The following is a 20740-nucleotide window of genomic DNA, read 5'->3' as shown; positions in this document are numbered from 1 at the left end:
TGAATCTGGTTAGAATTTCATGTTTATCATTAACTATTTCGCCCCAATATAAGATCTCATTAGGGCGCTTTTTCAAGTACGAATATGAATGAAAAATAAATGCAATTTAAATGATTGTCACACTTTTGAAGCTGGGAAACGTGCTCAAGTGGGGCACACGGTGGCGAAATGGCCATTTCAGAGATAAATTGTCACATAAATTTAAGAGATAATAACACAAAAAATTCCCTCCTTTGATCCGCTTCTAATAAAGGCCTTCCATTTCTCTCTCTCTCCTTTTTTGTATCCGTCTTGCAGCTGGTTCCAAAATCACAAGAAAACGGAAAATTTATCACGCAACTCAAAAGTGCAATAAAATTTGAAAGTGTTTTACACTGCGCTACAGGAAGCTGAAACGAAGCTGAGAATAAACAAACAAGCAAGATACAGCTACACTACCAACAGGAACAGCAACAACAACAACAACAAAAACAAAACCACATTAGCAACATTTAAAACAAACAGACAAACAAGAAACATTAACAGAAATTACCACACCAACAACACCAAATAACAAACAACAATCGCGCGCGTTTCACAAGCGTTTGTTTGTCTGATCAAAAAAAAAAAAATTAAAGAAAAAAAAAAGTAAAAGGTCTCACGTGGAGACAGATAGACAGAGTTTTGAAGAGAAGAAGAAGGTCGCGTAGTCGCCAGATCGTACCGATCTATTGTATAACCCCCCCCTTTATCGCACGCGAAGTCGAGGCTTAGGCCCCATAAAAATCGCCAAAATTCTACACCAACAAGCTTTAATCAGCCCCGAGATTTCGCTCCAGTTCGCAACGGCGACCACAATGCCCTACAACGGCGCCAGCAACGGAAGCGGAGGAGCCGTCGGCGGTGGCGGAGGGGCCACCATAGTCGTCAGCGAGGGGCCCCAAAACAAAAAGATCCGTACCGGTGTCCAACAGCCCGGCGAGAATGATGTGCACATGCATGCTAGGGTAAGTATCTTCCAAAATATCTAACTACAATACATGCCACAATTCACCATCCACAATCCACGTTGTCTGCGGCAGATCTCCGGTCCATAAAGCTTGCGAGCTATGGCGGGTGGGTGGGTGCCACCCTTATCAGACACACACACACACTCATCCATTCAATCAGCTCTCCACCACCTTTTGCCCGTTTCCCTGCTCTGCGTTGTATTTGTACCTTGGTTGGCCGTGGCCGCGTCTGGGCGGCTGGCTGGACTTGCTGATAATTCCCGCTATGGGGTGGTGGTAGTTCCCTGATAAAGTTTTCCCTTTTTGGGGGTTGAAGTTCCCAAAATGCATGGGAGCTCCCTCTCTAATGGCACTTTTGCATTGGTTTTAATTCGGAACGGAGCGTTGAAAACGGCTCTAACCTTTCATAATGTAGAAATATAATGTTGATAAGATTTCGAGTGCTTATATGAAGGATGAGGGTGAGGGGTAGAAATAATCCAGCAATTGCAACATAATTCCATACGAAAACAATAAACACATTTGTGTATCATATCAATGGGAGAAAAATGAGAAAACTTACTCTTTGGGCGGCTGAAACTGGAACTGGAACCTGAACACAAACAGCAATAATATGTTGGTTGGAATTATACAGAAATCTTGAGTCATTGGGTACCATTTGGCACCACTTCCAGGTAGAATCAATAGGAACTATTGGTCTTTAGAATTGAATGGGTATATTTTCAGGTAATGCAATCATATGTCAGTCTACTTTCAAGGAAATTTGCTAATTTTCGCCTCTTTATTCGTTTGGGATAACTTTTAAATTAATGGAATATATAACGATCTCTTAGACAGACTCGGTATTGCTTGTTTCAATGATTCAATCATTTTGCTGATCTTTAGATCACATTTGTGTAATCGAGAAAAAACTTAAACTTAAATTGGAATATCCTGTAGCTTCTACAATTGGCTTGAAGCATTCTGTGGCCGCCGGCGACGACTGTAATTTTCCATGGCCCAAACTTTCTGTTTGTACACCCACGACGCGCCTGCAGCTGCAACAGCAGCCGCGCGGTAGTATGGCAATTGTTGCTGTTGTCGCTGTTGGAGGGTTGGAAAAATCGATTTCCACCATTGCCACGGGCTGTCTGCTCGCCCGGCCCCCTTATCTGCTCGAACCTCGAAACGATAAAAAAAAAAATTGGACTCTATGCAAAGAGCCCGGGAAGAGTCGACCAAATAAAAACCGAAAACATGATAAAACATGGGCCAAGGCGTGCCTGTGTTCGTGCTCGATAGTGTATTGATGCCTGGGGGCAAGGCCTGGAGGCAGCCACAGCATGGATATTACTTCATTTCGGTTGCCAGTTGTGGCACGTGAATGAAGGGAACCGCACAAAGTATGCAACAATTTTTCCGTGCCCTTAACTAATGGCATTGCCTGTGTGGGTGGGTGAGTGTCTGTGTGTGTGTGTATTGGTGGATGCCTCATTTCTCATTTGGCATTTGAGCTGTTGCTTCCGCTTGATGTTGCTGCTGCTGGTGCTGCTGTTTCTGCTGCTGATGCTGCTGATGCTGCTCCTCTCGTCGTCTTTGTCGTTGTCGTCGCCCACACTTGACTTGACAGCGCAATTAGCACATGAAGCAGCTTCTTCTCGTCATTTCAAGCGTTTGCCTCGTCACCGTCGCCTGTCACTCTCTTCTGCTTTTCAGGGCAGGCCCTCTGCCGGACTGCCTGGCCTGCCACTTGGCATCGTTTACGCTTCTCCGGCCCAGACCTGCCACTGTCTCTGCTGCATACCTGTAGGCGCCCCAACCTGGCCAGGAGCCAGTGAGCGTTGTCGTTGCCGTTGCCGTTGCCATTGCGTACGTGCCTTAAACGTCACTTCCTACGTGCCCAAAAAGGCAGCGGGAAAAAGGCGGAGCGAAGCAGCCATGTGATTAAGTGCACTCGTAGGCGGATGCACTGAATCCCATGGACTAAAGAGCGACCCCCACCCCCGTCTCGCGGCACTCATCGTGGGGCAGGTTAAACGATTTAGTTCTTGCCCTTTTTTGCTAATGCCGCTTGAACGAGAGATCAGACAATGTGGCAGCCCTGAAGAGCCCAGCACCACTGGGTTGGGTGTCGGCCAGGTCTGACCTACTAATGGTGGCACGCGAACAAACCGAAAGGGAAATCCAATGGAAAATGAGAAGAGAAAAAAGCGACTACGAGTACTTTAACCGTTCAGCAAAGACACAACGAGCGGAAGTGCCGCACGGAAACAGGTTTCGGCAGGAACAAGTGCTTCGCACTTCGCACTTGAATGCGCTCAAAAAAGGTTTCAAGCTTCCAATGATCTTGGATTAAAGAACATTAAACATAAAAGCATCTGCCACTCCTCCGTTCCCCTGATTGAATTTTCATCATTCCATGCGGGTCATCAGCATGTCTGCCTTTTGCACTTTGACACTGCCACTGCCACTGCCATACCCATTGATCCCTTTCGAAATGCGTTTGGATGCGGCAACGCATCACTCACTCACTCACTCCACTGTCGTCGATATGTCTGGCAGCGTGACGCATGCCTCACCACTCCCCCCACCAGGCCACTCGTAAATTTATGCATCCAGACTGGAGGCCATAAATAGACGGGGAAGGGGGCACCCCACTCCCATGCCGCCGGACCAGGGGCAGCCACCATTCGCTAGTGCAAAAAATCAGAAGGCACTTTGTTGGTGGTGCGTCTGGTGACCAACCGAACCCATCAAGCGAACAACCACCCATTTGGGCAGCTACCTGCCTTATCCCTCCCCCCATACACCTTTCGGTGCTGATGATGCAACAGTCAAAATGCATTTGGCAGACTCTGCCGCTGGGCAATGGCTGTTAATTAAATGCATCACCCTGGGCAAAGGAAACTGGAGATGCACTCGACTCCACTGCCCGGGGGTTGCAAGCACTCTTTAATCATGTTTTTGCTTTACGTTTTGGCTAGCTTGCATCGTTGGCTTTTTACTAGAAATAATTGATTTTTATTGTCCCTGGTCCGCGAATGTCCGCGTGGTTTGAGAGGGTTGGCTCAAAGGGTTGCATGTGCATCTGTCTGGCTGTCCAGTTTTGGGGTTTTTTACACCCTCTGATGATGATGCTGCTGCAGGGTTCTGTAATTGAGCTAATTGAAAATGCTGTTCCCTGCTTGTTACCTTAAGAGCTCTTTCAACGTATCCCATGTACATATGTATATATCGCTAAAGTCATAGCTAAGTAATACCTGGCTGAACCAACTAATTGGTCCTGGCTCTTAAGTATTTTTGTGTTGCTCCTATTACGAGTCTCCGAAACTTGACTATGATTCCATCACGAGCATATTCGTTGTGATTGTTTCTGGCACTGCCAGTCAATCTCTTTGATTTTTGGTAGATTTTCCCTACTCCTTTGCCGTGTTGAAATTTTATTCTTTTGGCCACAACAAATGAAATTTTCTGCCTGTTTGGCATTTCAAATGAGTCGGAGACACAGATGTGTTGTGTTGGGTGTGGAATAATAAGTTATGTTGCTCATATTTCGGTCAAAGCCATCATAAATTCTAAATCGAATGGAAAGTCTCATGCATGTCCGGCAAAAAATGCTTTGGGATTTCTTTTCGAATGACCTGTGTAAGTAAGTCGTATTGTGAACTCAATTTGCAATGGCTAAAACATTAATATTATTATTTGTATTCATTTGTGGTTCGAATTGAAATATGATACATTTTCCTACTGTATATTTCTTATTGAATACTGTAATACATTATTCGTGAAAATATGGCATATTTAAATGTAAAACTTTGACAAGAACAAAATTGTTGACTTTCAACAAAATTGATTGAATTTGCTTTATTTGCTTTATATTTCTTAACGAATTTCTTTGTAATCCATGCACAACAAATGAAGTTAATTACTTAAACCTTTTAACAGGGTCTGAAAATATTTTTGTATCAATTTGTGTCTATTTTGTGTGGCAAAATTTAGTTGAAACCAACCAATGATTTATTTGCCTTGGCTCAATGAAATGTCTGTATTAATATTTATTTTAAGGTTTTGAATTTCATTCTCCTAAAATTCGATTTAATAACTTTATTGCCTCACAAGAAAGCACAGCCCACGATGATGATGATTCGGCTGATGAGGCTCTTTGGTTGTGTGTCGAATTAACACCTTGTCATCATTTTATTTCCTTCTGTGGACAGCAGACGGCAGACAGCGTAATAAGGCGATTTGCTGGCATTAGGAAAACATAATCTAAACAAACAACCAACAAAACACGTTTCCAAAAATAAGTTGTCAAGCAATTTCTTTTCAGTATTCGTTCTGCTGTGAAGGTGTCCGTCCGCCTTAAACTCCAATTACCAGAAATTATGAATCGTGTGGGGAAAGAAATATATATATATGTATATGTATATACAAAAAGAAGAAGAGGATATATAAAGACAGAGAGGGAGAGAGAAAAAGAGTTCCTATGTTCTTCTCAGCAAGAAAAATAAAAGAAAAAAGTTCAATTTATGCCCCTTGTGGCCACTATCCCATTCCGATCCTAACCATTCCGTTGCCCCTGCTGTTACTTCGGCTTTCTTTATGCTCTTTTCTGATTCTTTTCTTGTCTCTTATTCTCTTTTACTTACATTTCCTTGAAAGGGGGTGGGGAGTGGGGAAATACAGTGTAGTCGTGTATTTGCCGGATGCCATGCTGGGTCTCTCTCTCTCTCGAAGGTCGGAAGTGTAGTTTTTTAAGTACACGTTTATATATAATTTAATATATGGCGCATTGTCATTTGCCATCTTCTGGTGGACATCTACAGATACAGATTGTCTTCGGAGAAGGGGGAATATGCTGCTGCAACTGTATCTGTGCTTGTATATTTTTCTGCGATATTTGAGGGGACCCCGTTGGTACAGCGTTCTTTGAGGGTCAGGGCAGTGTGTTTTTTATGGAACTGGAAATGGAGCACAGTTGAACGAGGTCTTATAAAGATTTTTCTTCCTTCTTCCCTTCTCATGTGTCAAACTAACGTAAAAGAAAATTCTTGGAAAATATCTATACACCGCCCCCGGTGGCACTTTGGGGAGGTACTTTCCTGGCTCAGGTATTCCAAATACCCTTTTGATTATTAAATTTTCGTTGTAAATATGATTTCCCGAGTTCTTTTGGACTTGAAACAATTGAAAGTGTGTCTTAAAACCACCCACTGACTCCACACTCTGTGTGTGTGTGTGTGTGTGTGTGGGGGGGGGGGAATGTAGTAACTACCCTCTGGAGTCTAGAGTCCAACCCTACACGCATTTTCGTTCTTGAGATTTTGAACAGCTGGATGCATATTTATTCATGGAATTATATACTTACCTGCGTATGTATTCATCTATGTAATTATATTGAATTTTCGGGGCTACTTTTGAAGTTTTGTCCATTAACGGATCAACGCTGCGCTTTCGTTGCTATTACTATATATATGAATGTATGTAAATATATATATATATGTATATGTATGTATCTATTGCTGTCTCTGACGACATGCGACACACTTTTAAATGCCAATTACGAGCGGCTGCTAACGGTTCTCGTGCCGCTTCTCGTTTAGCCTTTTTCTATTATGTACCTTCTACGTTGCCGGTTGACTCTTGTCTCTTTTTTTCCTCGTACTCGTTCAATATGCCAGGCACAATCGCTGCCACCTCCCAAATTCAGGGCCCACAACCCGAACCCCAATCCAAACCCAAACCCAAACTCAGAGTCGGGACCCATGTAATGCGGTACTTTGGAAACTTGCGTCAATTACAAATGTGTTTGTGCGTTTCAGGGCAACGAAGGGAAAGAAAGAGAGGAAGAGAGAGTTAGAGAATGGTGGTGGGCGGGGGCATGAAGACAGCGACAGGCTGGAGGCAAACGCCGTGACTTGCATAGAAATTTAATTTTTTTTCTTTTATGTTTTTTTTCGTAGTCGCAGTCGTCGCTGTAGTTCTACGAATTCCTTTTCCATCTCTGGGTTTCAAACTTGGGGCTCTCGAATTATTCGCTACGGTACAATTAGTTTTCATTTGGCCGTGCCGCCTTCTTCTCGCATCTATTTCGTACTCCATTCATCCATCCATCCAGCAATCCTCCCTGCCAGATCCCTAGCCAAGAACTGGCTAAGAGTTGCTCCCGCTTTGGGGCAAGTTTATTTTCACTTTGAGTCATTACAACATTTTGGCATGTTCTTCATTCTGCTGTATTATTGTTATTACGATTATTGCGTGCCACGTTCTCGCTTGCTGGCCCCCCTCCCTCGTTCGCTCTTGGTTGTTTTCTCTTCCCCATTTTCGTTGAGAATTCTAATATCTGGTTCTGCTTTGAAATGAAATTCGTGAGTGAAATATCGTGATGCAAGTACAAACAAAAGGCACGCATTCAAGAGCTTTTCCAGCGAGTCAAATAAAAGTATCTCTCGTTTTCGTTCTGTAAAAGCCCGTGAAGAAGTTCCTTAACAATTTCTGTGCTCAGATATTTCTGATTTGCTGTTGAATATATTTTTAATTAATATTTTTGCAGCTAAAGCAGCATGGCTAGCTTCTTGAGCCTGCCCCTTGCTGTTTTCTGTGTTGTGTGCTGGGCTGCGGTGCGTAGAGAAATGCCGGTCAGGTTTGAAGAGGTCTTGGGTGGACTCACGCGGTCGTAGGGGGGAGAGGGAAGTTCTTGGCATTTTTCCTTAACCGCTGACTAATGAAATTTCACTCGGCACATGCTGCCCCAAGAGCTCAAGAATGTGCAAGTGCTGTTGGATAATTATTTGATTATGAATTGAAGGGGCACTGAAAACTATTGTAGCATTTATCCTTAAATCAAACCAAGTGAACTTTGTAGTAAGTATATGTTAATATTTTCAGATTGTTAAGGTTTGGCTTACTTTCGGAAATCTTTGTATAGGTGATACTTTTTCCACGAGATCACTTTTACTTTTTGTTTTTTACCTGAGCGGAAACTTTCTACATACAAATTTGGCCTGAACCTCAAGCTCAGAGGTCAGGTGCAGTGTACATATGTCACAGATACTCTTAGCAAATAGCTATTTCACTAAGTGATCGAGCTTGTACGGGAAGATACTCGTATGTCGGGAAGATGGTTATTAAGTCATTTCGCTGCTGTTTAGCATCTACTTAACCCGCCCCCATGGCCCCTTTCACTCTCTGCCCCACACCCTCTCCCACCCTTCTCTGCTCACCCGTGCAATCGTTCGGGATTCCATTTACACTTAAATATTTCACAACTTTGAAATTCAAACAAAAAAAAAAGTACACAAAAAGTGGGAGAAGAAAGAAAGAAAGAACGATAGAGAGGAGGAGGGAGATGCGGAGAGCAGCTGTATCTGTATGTATCTGTATCTGTAGCAGTATATCTGTATCTGTAGCGCTCGCTGGGTCCCAATCGAAGTACAACGTCAGATCACTTTTCGGTGTTTTTTTTGTTTTGTTTTATTTTATTTTTTATCTCTTTTTTTTTTGGGGCTTTGGCTTTGCCCCTTTTTGAATATAATTCGTGTTGCTCTTTTTGTGTGTGTGTTTTTTTTGGAAATGCCTTTTGTTATTGTTTTGTCATTACTTCTTCCCGGTTCTGTGCTCTCTGTTGCTCGCACTCTCTCGCTCTCGCTCTCTCTCTCTCCCTCTATCTCTTTCGCTTCCTCTAATTGTCTCTGTCGCTCTTTCTTTCGCTCTGACTTTGCGTTGCTTTGCTTTACCGCTGCTTAAACATTATTTTTGCTGTTATGTAAGCAAGCGGCCAAGCGTCGACCGCAGATTTTGTTTCAATTTGATTTTATTCTTTTCTTTTTCTTTCGGTTTCAGTTTTTTTTCTTTATTTTTTTTTATTTTATTCCACTGCTTTTGCTGCTGCCTTCGAATGCTTCTCGTACTTCTTCTTTTCTTAATGCCGTTTGCCGGCGTTTCTTCATGTGCATGTGGCCACATTATTTGGTAATTGTCGTTGTATGAGTCCTCCCCTCTCTTTCTCACTGCAGCTGTGTGTGTGTGTGTGTGGTTGGCCAGGTTATTGAACTTGAACGTCAAGTGACGTGTGGCTCTGGGCCTTGCCGTTGCCTTTGGCTTGGTACTGGGTTTTGTTTTTCAGTATTTTTAATGCTCGCTTTGTATCTTCATCTGCAACAGAGCAACATACACACAGAGAAAGGGAGCGAGAGGGAGAGAGAGAGAGAGAGAGCTGGGAAAGAGCGATAATGATTGCTGCACAAAACTAATGCCCCAAAACAGCTGAAATATTGTGCCTGCAATTCGACAGGAAGTGAGGTGTAGAAGGGCAGACAATGCACACAGAAAAATGCAACCTTTGCCAGATACAGATACAGAATACGAGTTTGTATATATGTATGTATTTGCTTTACGAGTTCTTATCCACAAATGCAATACGCCATTTAATGCATTCAATTAGCCAGAAAATCCTCCAAAAGCTGCATTTTCATATATCCATTATGAACATACACTTTTTCAACTCCCTAAAGCATGGAAAATAAACCAAATGAAAAGCTTTTAACTGAATTTAAAATGTTGAGGTTGATAATCTATTTAAGCGGATAATAACTGAAATCAGGAGAGCAAAATTTGTCGTTCGCCGTTGGCCGAAAATATTAATACTCTGGCAAATTCATCGTTCTAAGGTCAGTCAGCTATATAACGGAGTCAGATCAGTTATATGTAAATATACCCGAAGAAATCAAGAGGAAATAACTCTGGAATTGTAGAGAATATCTATCAGGATATCAAATATACGATTTTATCTTGTCATACTCTAAAAATACCTTCTAAAATGATTAAATATCAAACAAAAACCTTAAGTAGAAATAAATTACCATATTTTTGTAGCAAAACACACACACAAAAACGCCAATGTCAACAGATAATTATGTATTATATTTATTATTAATTTGCTGCAACCATAACAAGCCGACAATTTGTTGCGGGCCCCCAGAATATTTATGCACCCGAGGGGTCATACAGCTTGTCTCGTTTGAATTTATTTTATCGGCCAGCGGTGGCGGAGGAGGGTGTAGGGAGATAAATAATGGATTCGATTGGGATCGAAGAGGGGAAAGAAATCCACCGAAATGGGGGCGTCTCAATGTAGTGGCGGCAGGAGATCTACTCGTAGTGGTGGGGGAGGAGGGAGAAACAATATCTTGTGCTGTTGCTAATTCTTGTGAGGTAGTACAATAGAACTACTCGTTTCAGTATACCCGTAGACTAATTAGATACAATTCCAGTTGGTTTGGCATGCCGTTCTCCGAGCACGTTTCCCTCAGATACAATGCAGTGTCGCATGTGTGGGGAGAGTGTGGTAGTGGTGGGGGGGTTGCTGGGGGGTAGCGATAAATAGCAGCGAGCCACCGTTGCAACAGAACAGAAAACACGTTTTTCTTTATCGTTTTCATACCCCCTTCTACGGGTATGACGTACGCTGTCGCAAGTGAACGTGTTGTTCTAGTTGGCAATTGCACATGTTCGTATGTTCGCAGCAGCAGCAGCTAACAGCTAACAGGTATCCCAAAGATTAAAGATAGACATAAAGATACAGCTGTGGACTAGATTATTTAGTAATGCAGTAGCGACTCCTTTTGAATCGTTTCATTCCACTGTGGCTGGCATTTACCGTAAACCCTTTTCGCACTGCAGCGCTCTCCTCGTTCTCTTGCTGCTTATTTGGCGCGCAATTTTTATGGCCGCGCTGCTTTTGACTCATCAACGCGTCGCTGTCGCTGCCACCGTCTCAAGTCATGCATGCCGAAAGCAGAGGAAAAGAACAAGAAAAAACTGTGGTGGCTGCGGTGGCTTCTGTTGCTTGCTCTGCTTTCTTTTGCTGCTTGTGTGTGCGCGCTCTCTCTCTCTCTTCTCTCGATCAGCTTTCTTTAGCACATTTCTTTTGTGCGCGCGTGGTCTCTCTCTCTCTCACACGCATATCTCTTTCTTGTCGAAAAGAACTGTTTATCAAAGCCATTTAATTGCTCTCAAAATTTCTTTAAAAAAATATTCGTATTTCGTGGCTGATATTTGAATTGCTTCTTCTTCGGTTGCTGCTTCTGTGGCTGCCGCTGTCGATTGTAATTACTCAATTGCTCATACGCCACCGACAGCGCAGCCAGCGTCGAAACGTTTTTCTCTCTCTCTTCTTGTTCTTCTTCTTTGTATTTCAGCTAAGTACATAGATAAAAAATATAATTAAGGCAACAACAAATGGAATTGTTATTGCGGCTTTTGTCTTTTGGCTCTCTTTCGTTTTGCTTTTCTTTTTTGGCAGGTGCTTGAACTTTTTTTCGGCACTCTCTTTGTGTGTGTGTGTACCTCTCTTTCGCTTTGCATCGCTCTCTCTGGAAATGCTTAACCTTTTATGGAAATTTCTGCAGCGCCAAAAAAACGTGTTTTGTGCAACAGAAAAAACACAAATCAATGCAATTCCCCGCCCCTCTTGCACACTTCTTTCCCTTCCATCTTTTCTTTTTTTTATGCGCTGGTTTACCTTCACAGTAAATGTTCTCCCCACCGCACCGCTATCCGTTCCTCTCTTGTTGTTGTTGTTGTTGCTGCTGCTGCTTTTGAAATCCAGTTTTGCGCAGCTGCAGCACAGGCGAATAAAAAGCGCAGTCGCGTCGCGCAACAGTTACGAGGCAAACAGCAGCAAAATAATTTCGCTGACCCACTAAAAAAACAACAACAAAAGCAACCAAATATAATTAAACGTGCGTGTCTGTCTCTGTCCCCGTCTGTGTCTGTGTGTGTGTGTGTGTTGGGTTGAGTGTGTGACGCAAAGTTCAAAAGATATAAGCAATAAAAACAGAACAACAGTAACTGCAGCGCTGCCAATTTAAAAACCCAGCTTCAGCAGCAGCAGCAGGCTCTGCGACGCGTGAGAGCGTAAGAGAATGCAAGCAGAAACGAGCGTCAGTCGGTCCAAGGTGTAGTCATGCAGGGGGTGAGGTGCATTACCGATCGCCCAGGTGGTTGACTATTTTTCCGGCCACACTATCGCTCATTTCACATATCTCGCAAACGCAACTAAAACCGAATATGAAACATGAATGGATGAGCTCTCTGAGAAAGTCTCACCTTGTTTTCAAGCACCTTGCGTCCGTCAGTAATGTGCACTGCAGCAGAGGCTTCCACGACGACGACGACGACCGTATTGCAAAAGCAGCAAATTCGGTGCACGCTTCTTTTTTGTTGTTTTTGTTGGCTTTGTTGCTTTTCGTTTTGCCAACGATTCTTTTTAGGCCTGCCTTTATTTTTATTGCCTTACGAGTATGTGTTGCTAACGGTGCTTGCTTGGGCTTTATTTAAACAACAGGAACATGCATATATGTACACATACGTATGTATATACATATGTACATGCTTGCTCCTTCCCTCTCTCTCTCTTGCCATCCCACGCCTCGTGTGTTTGAGCACGTTACTTTTTTGGGAGCTGCTCTTTTGCGAAATCGAATGAGAAATGGCAGAAACTTAACCCACTGGCACCTTATGGGATGTATGTAAGTGCTTGCAGTTGGGCGAGTTTTTCCTGCTGCCTCTTCAAGGCACTGCATACACGTGTACACACGTTGTTGCAACGGTACTTCTTACTTATCAACATTGTGGATTCTCAAATACTCGTAACTGTGTCCGGTTTTAGCCAAATCGAATCACTATTTTTCTTCGTAAATCTATTTGAAATCTTATTGCTTTTATTATCAAGTGCCGCATTTTGTTGAAGGCATTGTTAGACTTGCACTTTTGCATTGCCATCTGTGGAAAGTAAATTAGCAAACGCTTTTCCTTACTTCGAAAATATACAACAGCTTTATAATATACATATGTACATATATGTATGTATGTAGATAAGTGTGTATAAATGTATACAAATAAGAAGGTAAATATGTACATATATCATATTCATCGACCTGAATCTGGATAGAATCAAATCGTGTTGAGACGAATCTCTCTTCTAAATATTGAAGATCTCTAAAATAATAAATTCATGGCCTTTGGGTTTGTTATCGCATACCCTGTAAATCCCCATCAAGTTTGTGGCAGCATCCCTTTCTTTCAGAGGAAGTCTCTCTTCATGTACGTACATATACGGAAATTCCAATCATGTTGCTCCTTTTTAATGCCTTTATATATTGACCCAATTCCGGCCTGTATTTCATTTGCTTTGCCTTTCGGTAGCTTTGTATTTGTATTCTTAAATATTCGAGTATGTACGATACCCATATGATGTGATGTGTTTTAATGGCATTTAAAGCGTTGGGTTTTCGCAGCATTCAAATTAAATTGAATTTGCATAAACGCGAAACCTTCATTTATCTGGCCAGAGAAAGTGTTTCCAATTGATATTTCCGATATGAATCTTTGACGTGGCTCTGCGAATTAATAACCTTTCCAACGATTTAATTGAAATTGCTTTTCAATTAGATGTCCATCCAATCAATGACCTGTTTTGCTTTGATAATAAAACATTTGATTTTCTTTTTGACAATTTTCTGTTGCCTTGCCTTGGGCATGTAATGAAATGTCAATAAACTGCCACACGCAGATACAGAAACAGAAGCACAGCTAGAACGGTTGCAGACACGCGTAGGACGCCATAGTGTAAATATTTTGTTGGTCTTTATTTTATATAATTTTTACAGAAATACAAACATGTGTACATATGTATGTATGGAGCATATGTACAAGGCTAATCTGTTCTTGGTTGCGGTTGCATTTTCGAACAGGGAAGGAGATGTTTTTTTTTTTTTATTTGCTGCAAGTGCTGAAAAAAATTGTGGAAAAAACGTTTATATTTATGGTTTTGATTTTGCCCAGGGCTTGTGGCACCCTTGCACTCTTTTTTCGACCAATTGCAATTAAATCGTAAACGCAAACGAATAATAGAAGCAATAAAGTAATTAATGTCGGATCAGTGTAGAAATCGTATGGCTATCAGTCTCTTGCATACAAATTCCGCTCTATTGTAAATCATTATAAATTGAATTCAATAACTTTAGCAGGGAAGTAGGAGGGAGGATAAACACTCTTAATTAATTTACACGAATAATACATATGGCATTTGTGCGCTGTTTATCAGCGGCAATTGTGGCAAAAACCCAACAGCTTAATAATAAATTGCAATAAATTAATCTCTTTGTTTTCCGTTGTTTTTTTTTTTCTGTCTCGTTTTAGGTAAGTTAAATGGGATGCATCCAGGCCCGAAACGATATTGTACATAATTTATGGTATATGGGTATGTAGGTTATAATGATTTCATGACCGGGATTCGGTTTAATGCGTTCGGATGGGAGTCCAAATCGAAGCCAATCATAGATTGCAGATTGGCAAGTGCAAACATATGTCAGCAGAGTCGAACGCTCTATGGCCTGGCCATGGCGTGATTGCAACACGAAGCCAAAGCCAAAGCCGGAAGCAATTGCATGCCACTCGTCGCACGCTCGCTCGTACTACCAGCGATAATCAAATAACTGTAGGCCATTGGATATGGCACAAATTGTAATAATGTCTTTTTTCTCCCACATTTTTATTTTGTTCCACTATCCCTCTTGATGTATCGCATTATTGATAGCAGAGCTGCGCATAGTGCGCTCGCGTGCTCGCAAATAAGATACGAAAAACAGATACAACACTTTGGGTAGCGTTTATTTATGTGGCGCACTTTGCATTGTTGGAATAACAGCGCATCAAAATGAGCGACAGTTCGTTCACACCAAATACGCAATAAAAAGACAAAACAAAAATGTGCCCCAACCCAACTCTCTCCCTCTCTTCCCTTACTATCTGTGTCGCGTTTTATCGTGAAATATTTAAATTGTTCCCTGGCACATTTCGCGACTGATAGCAAGTTCTACGAGCATCAGAAGCCTGGGTGCAAGTGCAGGAAAACACCCAAGAAAACAAGGGGAATGGGGCGTGGCGGGTGGAGGAGATCAACCACCCAAGAAGCGAAAATCCCGCATCTCAAAGACAATCACATTACCTACATATACATATGTACATATTGTATCACACTTGAGTGCATTTCAATGGTGAAGAAGAAAGACCCTTTGATTTATTTAAGCTCGATAAAAGTCAGTTTCCAGCTTGAATGCTAACCAGACGCTTAAGAATCCATTAACCAGTCAACAAGTGCCTCAGAATGAGGCCAATTCACACGAAATAGCTTTCAATATATAATAGAAAGAAGATGGATATAAATTTGCAAATATTTAAATATAATTAGGTGCACATTTAAGTGGGTTAAACTCTCAACAGCTGCCAAAATGTACAACTTATCAGCAGAAAGATAAGGTTTATTTTTCCGCTAATGATAAGATACTCGGAGGACAAGATGAAAGTAAAAGTAAGCAATTACCATTATTGTCCGATTGTTTCCAATTGCATATCCTTTAGGGATACCAAACGTATCTTTTGACACGTTTCATTTATGTACATTCTCCTTTTCTATGCATTGAACATGTGTCCTCCCTGCCGTCTCCCCCGTACCGAATGGGTTCCTCGATTCCGAAAAGTCCCAAGGTGGAGCGTAGAGCGCACAAGCAATAACAGAGTGAAATGTGTTTAAATATTGATAATAACAATAAGAATAACAGCCGCTGTGACACAAGCGAAAAGAATGCTGTAGCACACTCTCGTATCTGCTTGCCACATGTGTTCATTTGGGGAAGTGGGAGGGAGCGGTGCCCACACCCGCCCCGGGGGCAAACTTTTGCACAAACTGCTGACAAATATTTAATGCATGTCGGGGGGTTCAGCAGAACGATATGGTTCCGTTTGCTTAGATCGCTACGGCTCTATAGATACTACACGGGAATACACGGGTGGGTCTATCTCGGACTGGGTCAGGTGCAAAGTGTTGCAATGTGTTGCGGTGCGGTGGTGCCCGCTCAAGTTTTCACTGTCTGTTTGTGTTTACACAAACACACATCCCCGATATCTCGGTGGTAGAAGCTCCCGTTTCGCTGTTCTTCCCATTTGATGATTAACACATTGAAGTGAAGGTCTATAGTTTGGCTAACCAGTGGGAGGGATGGGGGGAAGTGGCAACGGGGAATGGCTAATGGGTAATGATGTGGCTCCTCGGCTTCGGGGCCAGCGATGCGACTCGGTAATTTAGTGGCCGCCAACGACGATGAAGATGCCGCGGCCAAAGTAAACATTTGTATAGCGCGACGGTGCTCCCTTCTCTATCACTCCCTTCTCCCTCCCCTGGAGTACTCTACGGTGTCCCCCCCTCTCTTTTGTGGGGGAAGCTACTACCTCCTGGCGCGTGGAGTTCACGCGGCTTTTTGTTTGCCCCCGTCCGTCCGTCCGTCCGTCCGTCGCAGGTGGTGTTGCTCCGTGTGTGTCTGTGCCACAAAGGTAAAGCTGCTAAATGAAAATTTCATCGCACTGCAATTGCTGGCGCACTTTCGCTCTCGCTCTCGTGTCTGCCGTAAATTTCCCTAGCACTACATGAAGTTATTTCTGGTGTGTGTGCCCCACCACCAACCCCACACTGGTTTTCTTGTGGCTTCGTTTCAGAACTTTTCCCCTGTGAAAGGTGTGAGGTTTCCCACCATAAGAGAGCAGGGCTAAGTGCAATCTTTCGTACTCCCAAGAAACGTTGTACATCCATCGTTGAAATAATCATTATTCAATATTCCATTGGGTCGTAAATATGCGAAATGCATTTCCATCTTAATTGCACAGAAAATTGACTTTATTTAGATATTTTCTGTGAGCTCTAATTAGTTGCGGGCCATAACGCTTTCCAAATAGCAAAAAAAAAAACGTTCATTAACTGATCATTAAGTAAAATGATAAATGCCCAAGTTAAATTGGGCAGACGCCTGTTTCCTGACCAAATATAGATTCTTGGCATTTGGCCTAGAATTTTGGATTGGCTGGGAGCGGGGAGGAGAAGATGGGAGGTGGGAGATTACGAGTAAATGTACTTTGTAAAATAGATCAAAAGGAACACAAAATACACTGGAGAGTAATCGTAAAATAATTGAATAATAACTTTAATATTTCCCAGATACATAGATACATAGAATACATATGTAAATAGGTATGTAGGTCAGCACGTGCCGGCTCCTTACATAATTCCGTATATCTATATCTATCTATATCTATATCTCTTAAACATGAATATGTACTTCATCCTCCCCTCTCTATTTCTCCCACTAGGTGGGCTCCATTACGCATCTCACTGATTAGTTTTGCCTTGTCGGCTCCTGCTCTCCCCTACCCTAACGCTTGGCTTGCCAATTGTCAAGATAGAAAAAAAAATAGCGCAAATATTTCAGTCATTGACGTAGAAATGCTCCAAACAAAACCACATTAGAAATTGGGGGTAAACCAAAGACAAAAGCAACCAAAGAATGAATGCAAACCGAAGCGGCAAATACACTCGATAAATGTATGATTTAGGGTTCCGAAGATTGCGGAAATTTTTACTGCTTCGGATTCATTCTTTTCCTCTCAATATTTTCCACTTATGATTTTTTTGTTTTAATTTTAAACATTCGTTGAACGTAGACATATTCCCTGAGTCTGCTCTCCCTCTTGCAACATTATGCCCAGAAAGTGTTGGTGCCCCACCGCACGAAGAGTATCGCCCAGATACAAACGAGATGATCATGATGAAGAAATTGAAACACCTTGAGAGAAAGAGTGAGAGAGAGAGATAGGGAGGGTGGCGAGGTGAGGTGAGGCAGCCGCACAATGAGGAAAATTTCAATTGTGTGAACACGCAGTGAGGAATGTGTGTGTGTGCCCCCTTCCGTGGCATCTCAGCCGCAACCTGCCGACCGCTCGCCGCTGGGCCCTGAGGTCCATCCCCATCATTCCCACATGACAGACGCAGATTGAGTGAAAATCTCAGAGATTTGTTGACATTTTTCCGTACATTTTATTCAATTTGCCACGGCAGAGAGGGGGAGGGGATGGGATCGGATGGGCAGGGGAAAAACAACCGAAATAAATAGAAATAAATCTTGGGTCTCCGTTCCCAAATGCAATGTACGATTTACTTTGTGTTTCTACGCAATTTGAAATTAGTTTTAGCAAATTAAATTTAATTAAACGGGGACGGGAACGGGCACCCAAAGAGGTGGCCGCATTTCGCGAATCATTTCTTCAATTGTACGCGATGTATCTGGCGGATACTTCCTCCATTTGGCAATCAATTTCCTACTCTCACCTCCAGCATCCCAACATCCCAACATCCCATCCCCCCACCTCTTGCAGGCATATATATATTTTTATGCGCATTTAAAAGCATTTTCCATAAATAAAGAAAATTATGAAAAAAACAAATGGGGAAAAAAATGGAAAAACGAACCGAAACGCGAGAGGAGACGGAGCTCCCAAAAACAGATGTATTAGTGTGGATTTTCACATGAAAAGCGGCGCGTAAATTGGGCGCAGAGCGCACACGGAAAAACGGGCAAATGAAAATTGTTTTATGTTTGAAGCGGCCCCCAAAAGATTTTTCCACATAAATTACATGCTCCCGAAGCCGTGTCACACTGCCCAAGAGAGCAACGGAGACGCGGACGCGTTGAGCCAACTGTTGTCATAAGTGATCAACGCGTGCGGACCTCAGGGACGGCCTCCTCCATCTATCTGTATGTCTGTCTGGGCGAGCAGTACGAGCAGTATCTTTGGCTCTGGGGTGGGGTGCCCGTCAAGTGAACTGACATTAAAAATGACGAAAACGCAAATCAACAGCAAACAGCAAACAACCAAGCAGCAAACAGCAAGAGTTTGTTGAAAAGATAGATGGATTTATGGCCATGCAGGAGTGGGGGTGGGTGTCTGGCTGGCTGGCTTTTCTTCAGTTTTCCCCACTCATATCGGGTGCAGGGGGGGGCGTTTTCCTAATGAAGTGGAACTTTCTGCCAACAAACATAAGGGGGAGTGGGAGTATATTATCGATTGGATCGACTGTTACTTCAAGATACATACACAATCGTTTCTCTGGCTGCAATCTCATCCGGGGTATTAAGCCCGGACGAACATAAACTTTAATATCAATAGACACGCCAATCTCTGGCCTTAATCCCCGGCCACAGACTCCTGGAGTGTGTTTGTGTGCGTGCGTGCGTGCGTGTGTGTGTGTGGGCGGGCAAAGTGGAGAATCATTAGAAACCAAAGCACATACAATATTTTTTTCGCCCCTGTTTGTGTGCTTTACTACACTCGCCACAGGCTAGGAAAAATCAAACGCCGAACTAATGACAATTTTCAATGCTCCACGTGTGCTGGTGGAGGTGCCAGCCCCCACCCCCCCATCTATACCGCCGTGTCTAATGAGCGTGGCTAACTGAGATAAGAGATCTGGCCAAATGGTGAATGTGCTACGGGTGCGGGTACGCGTCTAGAGCAATTGCCGTTTTGTTACCAAGAGATTTAGCAGCAGCAAATCAGATACAGATACACCACATATTCCTATTCGTATTCCTATTCATATTCGTATTCGTATTGGTACTTATGTCATGCCGTAAGAGAGGCCAACGTGGGATCTCTGACGTTTGCGGCCACAGAATTCATTCTATGGTGATGAGCAATGCCAATAGCATGCCATCGGGGGTGTACGAGTATGAGTATAAGCGATTTTCCCATATATACTATATGCTCTAAAAGGTTTGTCTTTGCCAGAATGATTGATTGCCACACAAGCAGCGGCAGCAGCAGCAGCAGCAGCAGCATCAGCATCATCATCAGAACGGGGAGGCAAATACTCATATTGTACAACAGATACAAATGCAGTTCACCAGCCAGACACACACTGTTTATAACTTACACATTGCTTCATTATTTTGGCTATTTTGTAAAACCAAAAATTGAGTCTATTTCGCTTTTGTTTCAGCATTTTAGTTTTTGTTTTTTTTTTATGTGCTTTGGGGCCCGCCACTTGACTTGGACTTTTGATGTTTTTACTTGGCCCAATCCACGGCGCTGCCGCTGCCGTTGTCGCTCACTGATCTGCAGCATTTAATTTCATGATTGTTGTCGTTGTTGTTGCTGTTGCTGTTGTTGTTGCTGTTCTCTGTGGCTGCTGTTTTAATTAAATTTCGCAAGGGGAAAAACGCTGAAGAAAACATTTTGTAAATTGCATTTTATGTGCAATTTTCGTTCGACATTTGCCGGGCACTCGTCTGTCGTTTCTCGTCTCTCGTCTCTCGTCTGTGTGCCCCTGTCCGTGTGTCCCTGAGGCACGTCTGCCGCACGGAGTACAGTGCATCTAATTGCGAGTAACAAATGCCGCCTCATGTTGCTGTCGCCAGACATTTCTCTCTCTCTCTCTGTGGGCTCTGGCCCGAAATGAAGGGCAGCAACATGTGCCTGCCTGCCTGCTTGCCAGCCTGCTGCCTGCCTGCTTGCCAGCCTGCCTGCCCGATAGATGGGACAGAGATGGACAGTTTGGGAGCTGTTTTGATTAGCCAGTACCTGGGACAGGCGGCAAATGAGCCAAACAAATGCTGCAGATAGATCATCTGTGTGGATTGTTAGAGAGAGAGTGTGAAGATTCCTCTGTCCTATGCACATCCTTGGGCATCCTTAAGCCCTGTGCCATTCCAGTGTAATTTCGAGGACACTTTGATAAATGTCGATGGGACGATGATGATGATGGGCGCAAAGAGTCGAAAGACTCTCCTGCTTTGGCTCTGACTGACTGACGGACTGACTGACTCTACAGCTATATTTCTTGCTATTTTTACAATCTCCCGATTCTTTATCTGAGATTTTGT

The 20740-nt window shown here is 42.9% G+C and overlaps 1 protein-coding gene across 18 annotated transcripts in view; it reads left to right on the top strand.

Annotated features, from left to right (window-relative positions):
* Positions 1 to 20740, top strand: part of LOC111076408 (heterogeneous nuclear ribonucleoprotein L) — a 107298-nt gene that overhangs the window by 2610 nt on the left and 83948 nt on the right. For all 18 annotated transcript variants that reach the window (XM_041593330.1, XM_041593336.1, XM_041593329.1 and 15 more), the window contains exon 2: positions 298 to 986. In XM_041593330.1, coding sequence (XP_041449264.1) covers positions 837 to 986 — 150 coding nt within the window. In that variant the 5' untranslated portion in view covers positions 298 to 836. The remainder of the gene's footprint in view (positions 1 to 297; positions 987 to 20740) is intronic.

The sequence above is a fragment of the Drosophila obscura genome, unplaced genomic scaffold, assembly GCF_018151105.1.
Source record: "Drosophila obscura isolate BZ-5 IFL unplaced genomic scaffold, ASM1815110v1 contig_186, whole genome shotgun sequence".
NCBI classification, from domain to species: domain Eukaryota; kingdom Metazoa; phylum Arthropoda; class Insecta; order Diptera; family Drosophilidae; genus Drosophila; species Drosophila obscura.
Note: the sequence above shows the minus strand (reverse complement) of the source record. Positions and strands in the feature narration are given on the sequence as shown.